The 14,593-nt window shown below is 50.8% G+C and overlaps 1 protein-coding gene across 1 annotated transcript; it reads right to left on the bottom strand.

Annotated features, from left to right (window-relative positions):
* Positions 1-317: 317 nt before the first annotated feature.
* On the bottom strand, positions 318-14,340 carry ANAPC2 (anaphase promoting complex subunit 2). Its single transcript, XM_049831895.1, has 13 exons — positions 12,826-14,340; positions 11,348-11,970; positions 10,691-10,823; positions 8,236-8,410; positions 7,968-8,087; positions 7,331-7,448; positions 7,066-7,247; positions 6,778-6,919; positions 5,946-6,021; positions 4,562-4,765; positions 2,187-2,316; positions 1,596-1,831; positions 318-822 (listed from the first exon to the last, which is right to left on the bottom strand). Exons 1-13 carry the CDS (start codon positions 13,279-13,281, stop codon positions 610-612), a joined length of 2,808 nt encoding a protein of 935 aa, XP_049687852.1. The 5' UTR covers positions 13,282-14,340; the 3' UTR covers positions 318-609.
* Between the last annotated feature and the right edge of the window lie 253 nt (positions 14,341-14,593).

Raw genomic sequence — 14,593 nt, 5'->3', positions numbered from 1 at the left:
AGTCCCAAACAAGGGCAAGCAGACCCTGGGGTCTTCCTCCCACATAAGCCAAAGGAGACAGCGTGAACACTTGCTTTTGTGTAGCGTCTTGCTCATCACAGCCAGCTGCAAGACGCTGCTTTAGCCACACAAAGAGACCCAGACAGCAACTGGAGCCAACAGTCCCCCTCCCAAAACCTCCCAGGGCTACAGATGGAGACCCAAGGAAAGGGAGCCAGTGCCCAGCAGACTGGGAAGTTTCCTGCCTGCCCTTTCAGCATAGGAAAGCTGATGCCAAGAGTGCTCTGCCAAGAGGAAACAAAGGAGTTGGTACCATCTGAAAAAGGAGACTGCTGCTTTTTATTAAACAGTGAAGTGGGCCCAGACACTCATGTATGGGAGGAAAAGCAATGTGGGGAGCAGGCCCAGACCCAGCAGTTGTGGGGTGCATGGCCCAGGCTGCTGTTGAGCTGTCTCCATGTGGAAAAGGACACCCTTTTGGGGAAGAGGGCACAGCAAACCCCCAGAGCAGAGAACTACCCAGCAGGATGCAGATAGCTGGGCAGCACCTTGGAGCTGAGCACAGGCACGGAGAAGTGACGCAGAGGGGAAAGCAGGGACACTAGCAGACTAGTTGCAGTTCTTGGGCAGGCGATAGACACCTCCAGAGTAGATGAGTTGCTGGTCCCGGACTTTTTTCTGGAGAAAACCCTGCAGCTCTTGTATATCGATTTCTGTAACCACTGGGCCCGTCATCACAAACATCTTCAGCATGCTGTGAATCCTCTCCAAGGACAGGCTCTCCAGGTTTGTCAGCATAGCCTGGATGTATGTCCAGAACAGCTGCAGAGGGGGACACACAAGCAACAGTAAACCATACTGACATCTATACCATGAAGAAAAAGGGTGCTTTAGCATCCTGTATCCCAAAAGCAGAGCAAGGCTGTGGCTGGCAGTAAGTTCTGCTCTCAGCCATGAGCACGTAGTCTTTAAACAGGAAATACCCAAGAACAGCACCAGGTGTTGGGAAACACAGCTAGAAAGCAGGGTTTGACATGCAGTACGTGCATGACCCTCAGTGGATAAACACCAGTATGACACCTCCGTGTTGCACAGTGGCACAACCCACACACACACAACATGACACATGGGTAGAAAAAGCACTGGAAGCATCCAGGAACCACAACACAGGGAAGGCAAAAGTCCAGCTGTAAGTGCTAGGTAAGCCTTTTTGGCAGTCTAGAGTGCCAAAAAGCACTGCTTGGGTGAATCCAAATAAGTTATGACTATTTTCAAACATGAAATCATGTCTCAGACTTTTTCTTTTTTAAAACTCAAAAAACACATTTAGAGATGTCCAAACGGTTGCCTGGCTCAGCAGCTGGGCATTTTTCTGGAGGAAAGGCTGCAATCCAGCACCTGCACCAGTGAGCATTAATCAAGAGATACCCGCTTCAAAAAACCCTCATGCTGGACTTAGCCCCTTGCAGTGGAAAATGCAAATACAAAATACAAATTGAATCCATCATCTTAATCAGATTCCCCAAAACCAACAGCATGGGATGTTTGCACCGTCCTGCTGGCTTCACAAGCAGCAGAGACAGACAGACGGATACCTGCAGCTCTTCCTCTTTCTGGTCAGCCTGTGACGCCATGGCAGAGTCCCCCTCCTCATCGCTGTCTATCAGAACGACCTTCTCCACCTGGTCCTTCTGCTCCTCCTCAATCACAGTGAAGGTGCCTTGGGGCTCTTCACGCAGGACACCCTGCTGCAGCCACAGCGTCATCTTACGCTTCAGTGATGTCACCGGTACCTTGAGCACTTCACTTAGCTCTGTCAGTGTCCACGTACCTGTGGAGACCATGGATATTGGAGAAGAGAACAGGATACTTGCCCACCTCCCAGCATGGCAGGACTTAGTAAGAGGATGGGGAAGGCTGGGGAGCAAGCCAGGAGCAAGCAGCTGTGTGCAGTGACTGCCTGAAAGCAGACCGGGTGCTGAGCTGTGGCCCTGCTGGGTGCTGTCTCCTACAAGAGCTGGAGACCTGGCTGAGCCCTGTGGTAGATCCAAGCCCATGAACCAGGTCTTGGTCCTGCTGCCAGAGCTCTCAGAGCCTTCAGCTACCTGAGTAACACAGCCTTCCCACCCTCCCACGGGAAGCACACAGACACGGGTGGTACACTGAGTCTCTGCCACAGCACTCACTCTTGGTCTGGAAGTGCAGGATGATGGCGGCATGCACAGGAGAGACGGACAGGGAGAGGGTGCGATCTGCCAGCTCCACGTCCAAGCTCACCAGGCCCAGGTGGTACTTCCAGTTCAGGGTCCTCATGGCCTGGAAAAGGGAGAAGCAGCCACTCACAGCAGATCTTCTAATAGGAACCACTAAGCACTGCGTTATTGCAAATGCCCCTCTACCACCAGGGCCAGCTGCGCTCCATACCCCTCTGCCAGACATGAAAGCTGCTCCCCTCCTCATGAGTCAACCAGCACTGCCACCACCCAGCCGTCCCCTACCCCCTCATGGGAAACATCCTCCTCAGCACAAGTTGTTGTTCAGCCCTTGCCCAAGACCAATACCTAAAAAGTCACTCAGCTCTCTGGTAGGGTAAGCACAGGTTGAGGAAGACCAGCTGAGCCACTCAGGACAAACTCCTACTGGAAAATAAATACTCATCTGGGGCAGGATTTCCTCAGAAGAGAAGCAATTTCTTCTGATACTGATGTGAAAAGAACACTGCTTGCTTTGAAGCCTGAGGATGCTCAAGGAGGCTGCTTCCTCCTTGCATCTCCTCCTGCATCCTCCCCTAACTAATTTTTTGCAGGCACAGAAATCAGGTGGCACCCACATCTGGTACGTAGCTACAGCAGAAGAGACAGGATCTAGAAGTATGAGCTTCCCAGCCTTATGGCACGTATCACCTGGTACATAATAACAAGTTCAAGAAAGGATATAGAAAACCAAGCCTGAAGTGGAGTCAGAGCACAAGTGGACAGGCAAAGGGGAACATTTGCATGAGACACCAAGTTGCATTCAGGTTGGCTGCAAGGAACCATCTGTGTGTGCATACAGACACTACACTGGCATGACAGCTAGATCTGACTCATCCATGCTCCAGATGTGTGCTCTGCACTATACCAGGTAAGAAGCTGCAAGATGAGAAAGCCAAGACCACAGCTCTGGATGTCACCTAGATCTCTCCTTGACTTCCAGACAGGTGCTCCTGCTTCCAACTTGTTCTGTATGTGCAGAGCAAGATGCACCTCGGCCTTCTCTATTTGACTAATTGCCATGATCAGGTGCCTGGAGAACAGAAGAACACTGCATGGTTGGTTACATTTGCTCTGTATGCCTCTCCTCCACCCTTCCATGCTGTTTAAAAAGGCATGGATTCAGACTTTGTCTGAGCCACAGTCAAACTGGCCAAAAATGCTTGCACCTAAACTGTCTTAACACAGAGTTCAGGTGTTATAGTAACTCGCAGAATTAACTCACAAGATTGGCAAAACTTAACAAATTTTGAAATAGTTGGTATGAAGAAATACATTACCTTGGAGACACTGCTAGGTGATCAAGATAAACAGAGTTAGAATATGTGCAGTATGTATAACCAAGAACATATTATTCATTAGGCACAGATAAAGGCAGATTAGTCAACGCTGGATGAGAATCAAGTAAAAGACTCTGTCCTTGCCTTACCTTGCTTAATTTTAATACTAAAATCAACACCCACTTGTGCATAATGAGTATATAAATGTGAGACCACCTCAGTATAATGAGCTGGACAAGAGCATGACCGTGCTCAAAAGATCTTTTCATTGTATAAGTTTGTGTAGCCTATCACAATTTTTGTTGTATGTGTTTCCTTGTAAAAAAATTGTATAAAAACCTCAACCTTTCTTTCTAAAGGTGTGCAGGTATTTGGAGACCTGGCACCCTATACTGCAGTATAGCAATAAAGACAAATATCTCAACTCGATGTGTTGACTGGCTTACAGCACACTGGGTGAAAGAACCCAGCTTTTGAGACAACACAGGGACCCTCCAGAAGTGAACAAAACAACCTGGGAGAGGCCACAGACATAAGAGGAAGCAACATTCACCTAACTCCAGACTAACGGTGAATCTTAAAATGAGACCATGTTAAAAGAGCTTCTTTACAAGAGGACAAACAGGGGAGGAGAGTGTCAGGGTCCTGAAGAGAGGCCCAACAGGGACAGGATGTCACTTACTACTATAGAACTTAGGCCAACAAGCTTAGACCAGACTTAAGATGCCTAAAAACTTCCACCTCAGTATCCATTTAACTAACAAACAATGGCATATTTTCGAAAACTCTCTTCCTTAACTGCAATCACTATAATAACTCAGACACCCCATAAAGAGATAAACCCTTCTTTTGACAATAGGTAAGCTAGCACAGCTTCTAACCCCAATTCAAAGCTGAAGGACTTTAGGATTCCACCATAACAGCGTGGGTATACTAGCAGCTAAAATTTAAGGGATGTTAAAACCCATGCTATGTAACAAAGTCTGAACAGCACACGGCTTTTTTTGAGGAGCATTAAGGTTGCCTCACCTTTAATTTCTCATATTTCTTGGAATAGGCTTCCATGGCTTCCTTGACCTGCTCTGGAAGCTCTAGCTTCTCCTCTTTCAGTGGTGGCCAGAACTCACTTGACAAGATAACGGCAACAAGGCTGAATGGTGGCCTCTCCTCTTCTGGGAGCTTTTCTTCCTCATCACGAATGTTAGCATTAATGCGTCGCGAGTCAGCCATATCCTGGAAAAGGCAGAGGAAGCTAAGGCAGCTCCTTCTCTTCCAAGTCAGTGCTAACCCTTAGTAAAGGAGACGATTAAACAAGGTGACTAGCATTGTCTCCAAATGATGATAGGGACATTGGAAAGAACATGATCACGTGTGTCTACTAGAAAGTCTGCTACATACTCAGAAACATTTGTGGGGAGGTTAAGGAAGGGCTTACAGCTCAACGCTAGCCTACACTGCAGTCCCTCCAGACCTGTGTTTGTTGTGGTTTAACCCCAGCCAGCAACTAAGCACCACACAGCTGCTCACTCTTCCCCTGCCCCCTGCCGTGGGATGCTGGACAAAAATCAGGAAAAGAACTAAAACTTGTGGGTTGAGATAAGAATGGTTTAATAGAACAGAAAAAAAGAAACTAATAATGATAAAGATAACACTAATAAAATGACAACAGTAATAATAAAAGGATTGGAATGTACAAGTGATGCACAGTGCAATTGCTCACCACCTGGTGATCGATGCCCAGTTAATCCCCAAGCAGCAATCCCCTGCCCCTACTCCCCCCAGTTTATATACTAGACATGATGTCCCATGGTATGGAATACCCCGTTGGCCACTTTGGGTCAGCTGCCCTGGCTGTGTCCCCTCCCAACTTCTTGTGCCCCTCCACCCTTCCTGATGGCTGGGCATGAGAAGCTGAAAAATCCTTGACGTTAGACTAAACATTACTTAGCAACAACTGAAAACATCAGTGTGTTATCAACATTCTTCTCATACTGAACTCAAAACATAGCACTGTACCAGCTACTAGGAAGACAATTAACTCTATCCCAGCTGAAACCAGGACAGTGTTCTTCCCACAGTGCTCGAAGTGAATTAAACTCCAGAGTCCCAACCCTAGAGGAGCTGGAAGAGCCCAGCTCTTCAACGCCAGAATACTGTACTGCAGGAAGGGCAGGAACGACAACAGCACCAGAGCAACCATTTCCCAGAGTTGATAACCTGACCCACAGGGCTTAAAAAACAGAGATGATTTTGAATGCACTTCTGCCTGTCACAAATCAGCCCCCTCACTGGGATTTTGGGAACCCCACTTTCCTAAAAGACCCTTTTTGGGTCACTCCTCAAGTCTCTCCCCTTCCCCAATGAGCTCAAACACCCAGGACTTGAATTTAAAGAAAAAAACCCCAAAAGTTACTTTTAACATGACTTCACAATAGTGCATCTGAGCTTCACCAAACCGCAGCTTCAGCAGCTCCACATTTCGGATTTCCCTGATAAGAGAAACAATAGATCAGACACAGGTCCCTTAGACAGATGAACCTGGCTCGGCCTCCACCCCTTGCAACACAGCCAGGAATGCAGTCCCTGGCACAAGGGTGATCTTCCTAGGAAGCCTCGCAAAGCACATTAGCTGAACAGGATGCCTCCTAGCATCTAAGTGAGGAATGGTCACTTTCTCTGTAGGCCAGCAGCTTTTTGAAGACCTTCCCATCCCTTTCACTTGGACAAGCACGGCACCTAGCCATTCCCCTTAACAACACAGTGCAACCTCAGCATTTGGTAAGCCACTTGCCCGAGACTGCCTATCCCAGCCGTGGCTCGCACTAGCTGCGTTTCACAGAAGGGAAAAATACCGCAACTGCTGAATCAAGAGACATAGTTGGGTTGCAACTGAGGTTTCCTGACAGTTCATTCCTTTTTCTTACTTTGACACTTTCTGCTGACCCTAAGCAGCCTGTGCAGGTTGTGAGGGCCACCAGAACATGTGGGATGGAGCTAAGAGGGTGTCAGTGCCTCCAATTTCCTAACTGCTGCCCTACTAGTGCAAGCCAAGGGAAGGACTAAGCAGGAAGCAGCTGAGAAGAGGTAAGTGCATGAAATTCTAGATGCAAACCCAAAGCTGCAGAGGAAATGGCCAAAGACATTCCTGGCTCCAGAAACAGCTGTTCATAGGACTGAGTCTGAAGCACACCTTTATCAGGTGATTTTACCATGGAAAGCCCTGGAGTTGGGCACTTGGACCTCACCTCTCAGCACTGTAGTTGAACTGATGTAGCAGCCGGTCAGCTAGAAGCGTGCGGTATTCGTTGATAAACAGGTCCTTGCTGCCATAGATGCTCACCAGCAGGCTGATGATGTCCGAGGACCGACGCTTGGAACTTGATTTTCCTAGTGAAATCCAGCAGACAACAGCACGAGATTAACAGAGACCTGCCCCAGCCCAGCTCAGCTCTAGAGGACTGATGAACTGCTCAAGACTACAGCCCACTGGGGAAAACAGCAGGCCGTCAGGACTTCTGGTCTTGGGATCTAACCTGGATCTGCATCAACCGGGTCAGGAACCCAGTCCCCTGGTTCTGAGATGTCATCGTCACTCTCCTGGCCGTTCTCCAGGGTCACCGGGTCAGCTTTCGAGAGCTCATTTGCAAGATCACCAGAGCCCTCAGCATCCCCTGTGAGACCAGCCACAATCTGCCGCACCGTGTCTTCCCGAGTCCTGCCAACAGGGAAGAGAAACAGAGCAAGTGAAAGGAAAGAGAGGGAAAGAGGATGTGTAAGACTGCCCTGCAAGCCTCTTACCTCAGATACTTCCTGATGGGTTCACAGGCGACCTCGAGGATAACCATGGAAGGGTCAAGCTCCCGCAAGGCCTTGATGGCCGAGATATACAGAGTGATGATATCAGATGTGTTGACTCCTACAGGAGAGGGGCAGAGGGAGTCAAGAGTCCCAGAGCACAGACTAATGGCTTGGACGCAAGGAACTTGCATGCTCTAGGCCCCCTGTTTGATCCGTGGAGTTGGAGGCGAAGGGCTTGCTGCCCTACTGCCCCAGCCCAAGGGAGAGATCGGATCCGTATGTCTGAGAAACCAGTTCCAACTGTGAACACAGGCTCAGAGACTACTACAAACCAGTTGAGCCCAGATTGTGCATTAGGAGCTCAGACCACACACAGCAGAGAAGACTTTACCCACCTGCCTCAAAGCTAAACTTCTAGCTCGGGTCCTCACCATACTGCAGAAATGAGGCAAGAAAGGGCTGGGATATAATCAGCTACTGCTGCCCATGCACACTCGAACACAGGGAGCACGTGATGGGCACAGCCTGGCTGCCTCTCACTCATCAAACACGAAATCAGATGATGGTTCCCAGTAGATCCCCACTCATGCCCAGGCTCCTTACAGTATTATGATATATGCGGGGATGTAAAACCCACCAGGATGCAGAAGTCGCATTTCCAGAGCACTTTTCAGGGAGCTGAGCAGCTGCTGCCTCTGATTAGTCCTTTCCAGGCAGAACTTGAGGTCCTCCACAGCAGGCTTCGACTCCGGGAAATCTACAAACTAAGCAGTGATTAGAAACAACGCCATGCTCTTGTGGGAAGGCAAGAGGAGACAGCATGGCACATCAGGAGATGAAGACAGATCTACCATTCATCCAAACCAAGTCCAAGAGTGAATGCACACTGAATGGGTCCCACCTACCTCGAATAATGCTGAAGAGCTCTTCAATGCGCATGCTGGCATAGATGCGGTAGAAGAACCTTTGGACGTGGCACCGCCAGCGCCTCAAGGTGCTGCTAGCTTCTGGAGAGGAGCGTGCCAAGGGACCATCTTGCAGAAAAACCCTGCTGAGCCAGCCAATCACTTTCTCAATCCACTGCAAAAGGAGAGGGAGGGTACAGAGATGGTGAATACCACAGCTGGACGCACAACCACATCCCACACTTACCCCATCACCAGGGCAGCTACCACAGCAAGCAGAAATGAGCAGCTAGCCAAGGACAGCATTACCTCCAGCTGCTCTCCAAATGCACCCTGGCCTGGGTTATAGCCAGGGAAAGCCTAGCTGAAAGAACGTGAACTTTAACTAAAGATAAAGGATATGGACTATGCAGATGCGTATGAGAAGATAAAGGGTGACTGAGGACTGTGCATACGTGCTGGGCTCCAAAAAGGACAGGGTATATTAAAAAACTTGCAGACTATTCTATTTTTGCAGAATTCCATTCCATTCTATTCTTGCAGAACTATTCTCTTTACGAGAATATGAGCAAATTGCCCATCACATCATCCTTGGCCCAAAATTTCTATGACTCCTGAAATCAACGAAGAGCGAGCAAGCCATCCGAAGGACTCACAGCCATACTCTTACCAACCAAACTCAGGCACTTGAAACCAAGACCTCAACCACCAGCCTAGTCACTGAATAATAAAATAAAAACCTGAACAGAGAGCATCAGAGGGTAATTTTTTATATTTGAGATCTAGTTTTCTACAGAGAAATGCGTAACTGCCAAATTTCAAATGTACTCAACTACAATATCCAGATATTAAAAAGAAATGCTTTTTTTAAATTTTATTTTTACTTTAAGGTGGCAAATGTGTAGCACTTCCTGGGATAATATCTGAGTATTAATAGCTAGTAAATATTAATCTTTGATAACTAGATTTGGACAGCCTGAAACAAAAATGCTAAGTTCAGATCTGGTTTGATTATGTTAATTTTTAATTATCTACTCAACTGAAGAAACACTGAAGGAATGCACGAGTTCTGCTAATTACAAAGCAGGACAAACCTGACAAGTACAGAACATCTGGGCAAAACTGTGGAAAAGCTGATAAAGAATTCTCCTAAAGAACAAAAGGAAAGGACTAACTGATGCAAAGCAACTCAATTTTAAGGAATACAATTATTATCAAACCAACCCATTTTTCCCCATGGGTTTATCTTCTCTGAGTGCTCCTGCTATAGCCTGATTAGCGGCTGATGCTCCAGACTGCTGCTGATGTGTCTGAAAATGGGGTTTGCTGTCAGCACTTTGTACTTTGAGGAAGCCGTTTCTCAGACTTCTATTTTACCTCTAGCTTGCCAGGCTTGTGCCTCTTGTCTTTTTTTGAAATAGCTTCCCAATTTGGATACCGCTTCTACTGTTGGGGTTTTTTTAAATCACCTCTTCCTACTTCTGACACGCTCCAATATTCTGCAGCCAAACACGCTGGCCTTTCTGAAGCAGCGGGAGCAAGAAGACCTTCTGCAATGTCTGACAAACAGAATGCAGCTGCATTTTCTCTGGTGCCCTTAAAATGTCCTTAAACAATCTCCAGGTTATCCAGAAGCATTTCACACTAAGTCCAATAAAGTGTTGCACAGCAACTAAAGGGAAGTATATATAAAATGACTGCCGATATTTGCAGACAAAAAAAACAGCCGGCACAGCAAACAGCAAGGCAACTAGGGCAACCATAGAGAGCAGTCTGGTTTGCATGACAACCTCACTTCACGCATTGTTCTTCAACACAGGAAAAGGCAAGGTCATGCATCGAGGAACAAAGAGCACAGGGCAAGCCTGCAGAGCCAGGACTGTACCCTGGAAAAGCCATAACCCAGAGAAGAATTTTATTTTAAGGTCACACTGGGTAAACAGCCCTACGCAAACTCGGTTTAAGGTAGCAGGAAAACAACGGGTAGGTGCAAGGAAGGACTTTAATTCTGTATGTGGCCCACTGGTGAGATCAATGCCAGAGCATCACCTCCCAGCTTCACTTCCTATTTTAAAGGGATGCTGAAAAATTGGGAAAAAGAAAGAAAACAACCACACAAATTCAAATTATGACCCCACCTACACAGAGGGAGGGTTCTCTGCAGGCTAGGTGGCACTACGTGTTCTTGTAGTTTGCAAAACAGAACCACAGAAATTCCCTCATTACTAGGGACATCACCAGGTGAAATATAATGGTCCATTATGCACAGGTCAGAGCAAACCTTCCCCTCCAGCATTAAATCAAAATCACCTCTTCTGCTAGGGATGGTGGGAGTCATAGCTCTGGACCAGGTGTTTTTGTGGAATCCACTTTTAGCCTGAGCTGCTAAAGCAGTAACAGGAGCAGCTGCGCATCTCCAAAGGAAGGGCCCTCACTGCCCGCACGCCTTCCTTACCTCCTGGAACTCATTCAGGAAGGAGTGCTCGTACTCCCCCCTGCACCTTTGCTCCATCCTCTCCTCTATCATCCTGTGCAAGATGGTCGTGACGGCATCAGCGCTCACTCTCTCCAGCAAATTCAGCCGGCGGCTACAGACACAGACAGCGACCCGATTCAGAGCATATGGAAGCAAAGGTACAAGCAAATAAAGAAAAAATCTAACTACCTGAAGGCACCTTCCTCCCTGTAAGCTCCACAGATGCAGGCCTAGCTCTTAGTTTAAAAGCTCTGATAGCCCGCACAGATGCACTGCATATATAACACATGACACTACTGCTATCCCATTTTCCTTAGAAACATTATTTTCTAGCCATCAAAAGCTTTTTCATTTAGAAGAGTTCGCTTCCTTGTGGACAGAAGGCCTTAGAGCCAGAGGAAGATATTCTCATATCCACGGAGATGAACTTTCTGTCTAAAAACCTGCTCTAGTTCAACCACCACGTGGCAACTGGTTGCAGAAACCCTTTGTCAAGTCCTCTACCCAGTACCATGATACAGCCTGACCTCACACATAACTCCTACTGTTTTCAGGTATCAAGCAAACCTGCTGGTGCTCCCCATCCAGACCATCTGCTTGTTCTGAGTGACAGCCACCACCCCGAAACCTACGTACAGAATGTCATTGAGCTGCTGAAACTGCTCCATGGCTTTGGGGCACCAGCACTGCTCTCTCTTGGTGCTGCAGCCGGCGCACAGCGGGCTCTCTGCTCCACCCTCCTCCGTATCACTCTCCTGCTCAGTCTCACTCATGCTGCTCTCACACTCGTTCGATCCATCTTCTCCTTTCTTCCACTGCCGCATATATATCCTAAAAGTGCGGCTGTAGAACTGCTGGATCATTTCCTGGAAGGATTTGGTAGTGGAGAAGAAAAGGATAGCTCTGAACATGGTGTAGACCTTTTCTTGCAGCATCTGAGCACCTGTCCCCAGGAGCAAGCCGGCCTTGGTCCACCTCTCCAGAAGTTCCAGACTGTTAAGGTAGGGGTCCAGGCGGCACTTGAGAAGACAAAAAGCGTCCAGAAGGAGTGAGGAGCACTGGGGCTCATCAGCTGTGTTTTCATACTGGCCGATGCAGTTCCAGAACTCAGGAGCTATATTTGCCTGAAGGTCAGTCTGCAGCACCTCGATGAACCACTCCTCCACGATCGAGTGCAAGTCGTAACACCGCAGCACGTCCAGGGCTGCCCGCAGGTCGGCATCCTTCAGCGGCCCCACAGCATCGGACCTCGGTGCTGCCTGAAAAGCGGAGGGGATACCGACTTAAGCGCGCATAAAGACTTCTCTCGGAGGATCTGTGGCAGAAGAGACTGCTCATCTCAAAGAGCGGGGACCAAATGCACACGGACTCTGCTGTCAAACAGCACCAGGCGGATGCCGTTCCTCCATGGACCCCTGCTGGGGTCTCAGCCCGCTGCCTGCAGCCAAGTGCCCACCTCCCAGGCCTGACACCCAACGCCCTCCATCGCTGTCCCTGTCGGCGGCTGCTGCAGGACACATGCGCTGGCCGGAGTGCCGCGACCCACTCTCGGGTCCCCGAAAAGCCAGGCTCTGGGGCAAAACCTCCCGTGGCCGACCTCAGCTCCCTCGGGGAGCAGAGCCGCAGCGCGGACGGGGGAAAGCAGCACCTCTCTTTGGCAAGGCCGCTTTCCTGGCCGGCGTGATGGGGGAAGCGGCCTTCGGCTGGGCCCCCGCGGCCTCTCCCCGACAGCCCCCCGAACAAATACAAGCCGCCGCACGGCCGGATCCCCCCCTTCCCCTCTTCCCAAGCCGGCAGCTCCAGCCGTTCCTCCCCGCAGCTCCCGCCTGCCCGGCGGCAGCACCGAAAACCGGGCCCAGGAGCGGAGGAGACCGGCTGGGGCCACCTCAGCCACCCCGGGGGGGGGGGGGGGGGGGCGGCGGAGCGGCAGACCGGCGGGCTCGGGGCCTGCCCTGGGCCCCACAGGGCCCGCAGCCCCGCGGGCGGCGGCGTGAGGCGAGCGGGGAGCGCCGCGTCCTCCCCCGGGCCCGGGCCCCTGCCCGCCCCCGCGGCGGGCCCGGCGTGGCCGCAGCCCCCCGCCCCCCGCGCCTCCCGGCCCGGCCGCCGCCGCTCACCAGCCCCAGGGCGGCGGGCGGCACCAGGGCGGTGCTGAGCGTGTGCCAGGCGGCCGAGAGCTCCGCGCCCGCCGGCGGCTCCATGCGGGCCGCGCCGCGCCGCAGGAAGAGGCGGAGCGCGGCGGGACGTTGGGCAGGGCCGGGCCGGGGCGATGAGCGGGCCGGAGGCCGCGCTGCGGGGGTACAACGCGGAGCTGCGGGAGGGTGAGCGGCGCCGGGGCCGGGGCCGGGGCCGGGGCCGGGGCCGAGGCCGAGGCCGAGGCTGACGGGTCCGTGCCGCGCAGGGCTGGCGGAGCTGCGCGCCCGGCGGGAGGAGCTGAGCGGGCGGATCCGGGAGGAGGAGGCGGAGCGGAGCCGGCTGCAGGGCCGGATCGGGGCGCTGACCGAGCGGCTGGCCCGCACCAGCGAGAGCCTGGCGCGGCACCTGGCCGCCCGCGGCGAGCTCGACAGGACCATCGCCGAGACCGAGGCGGCCTACGGCAAGGTACCCGCCGCCCGGGGCTCCCCGCCCGGCCCCGGGGCGACGCGTCCTGCCGCTGGCCGGGGCCGGGCGGGACGGAGCTCCCGGCACAGGCGGCCCCCCTTAACGGGGAGGCTGGGGTTGGGCTGGGTGCCGCGCTGCTGGAGCTCGGGGAAGCGACGCCCGACGGTGCCGAAGGGCGCGGGCATCGCCTTCAGCTGGCCCCGAGGGCCCACCGCAAGCACCGCAGATGGTGACAGAGGGAGGCGCAGCAGGGCCTTGGAGCTGGGGGAGCAGAACTGGAGGTTAAGCTAAAGCGTATTGTCAAAATATTCTTTGGAATGGGCCCCCCAAAAAAGAGCACCTCACAAACCATCACTGGGGTGACAGGGAAGGAGGAAACCAGAGACAAGACACTGACCCAGGCGGCCGTGAATTCACACAGGTAACAACAAACCGATGACAGAGCTGTTGGCCTACTAGACGCTTTTTGCCCAACTCTTCCTGTAATTTCTCCCATCTTTAATGGAGTAATATGATGATAACATCATTAAAGAAAGAAGTAGAAAAGTTGGGTCAGTAAAGGAGTGGGAAGGAGGGAAATAGTGCAAGGGCTGTTATTTCAGTTACTGGGATGGCTCAGGCCCTTCACCTTTCCTGTATTTTAAACTCTGCCAGGCAGGGACAGCTTCATCCTGCATATACGAGAACAGCTGAATTCACTTTTGAATTACACACCACTCAGCTTTTTTAAAAAAATAAAGGATCTTTCCAGCCCACTTTCTGATAAGCAATAATCTTCCCTCTTATTGGTAACAAGGAGCTGTTCAGTTCAAGAACACCCCTTCCCCTATAAGCTGCTGTCTACATTCTCCTTTTCCCATTTGTTTTTTTTTAATGTGGTCACTACTCTGTATCAGACCCTCCTCATCTCCCAAAGTCAGTACTTTCCGGAGACAACTATTTTTCAGATGAGGCTGGAGCAGTTTTCTAAGCCTACTTCAAGAAGTGATGGTTTGGGGTAAAGGGGAGAACTTGCATAAAGAGTTAACAACTTTGAAACTGTGTTGTAAAGCTACATGAACAAACAGCACCTTTTAAAAGAAACTTTCCCTAATATACAAGTCACAACCCCCCAGCCTACAAATGAATTCACGTTTATTGACATTAAAAGGCAGTCACAGTAAGTAAAAGGCAGAGGTGGTTAGGAGAGGAAATGCAGACAGGCTGTGAACAGAAACCAGTAACAAAGTTCCTTTCCTGTGGATGTCTCTTGTCTGTAATCGCATTCCTTGCCTTTCCCCAGCC

This window comes from Accipiter gentilis, chromosome 29, assembly GCF_929443795.1.
Source record: "Accipiter gentilis chromosome 29, bAccGen1.1, whole genome shotgun sequence".
Taxonomy (NCBI): Eukaryota; Metazoa; Chordata; class Aves; order Accipitriformes; family Accipitridae; genus Astur; species Astur gentilis.
This window is presented reverse-complemented; position numbering and strand designations above follow the sequence as displayed.

Coding starts and splice junctions, on each gene's coding strand:
- ANAPC2 (XM_049831895.1), bottom strand. CDS start 13,281: ATGGTCCTGTCGAGCTCGCCGCGGGCGGCCAGGTGCCGCGCCAGGCTC. Junction 4,766..5,945: donor ATTGTGAAGTCATGTTAAAA/GTAACTTTTGGG, acceptor TGCCTTTTCCAG/GATATGGCTGACTCGCGACG. Junction 2,317..4,561: donor AGAAATATGAGAAATTAAAG/GTGAGGCAACCT, acceptor TCCCTTTTCCAG/GCCATGAGGACCCTGAACTG.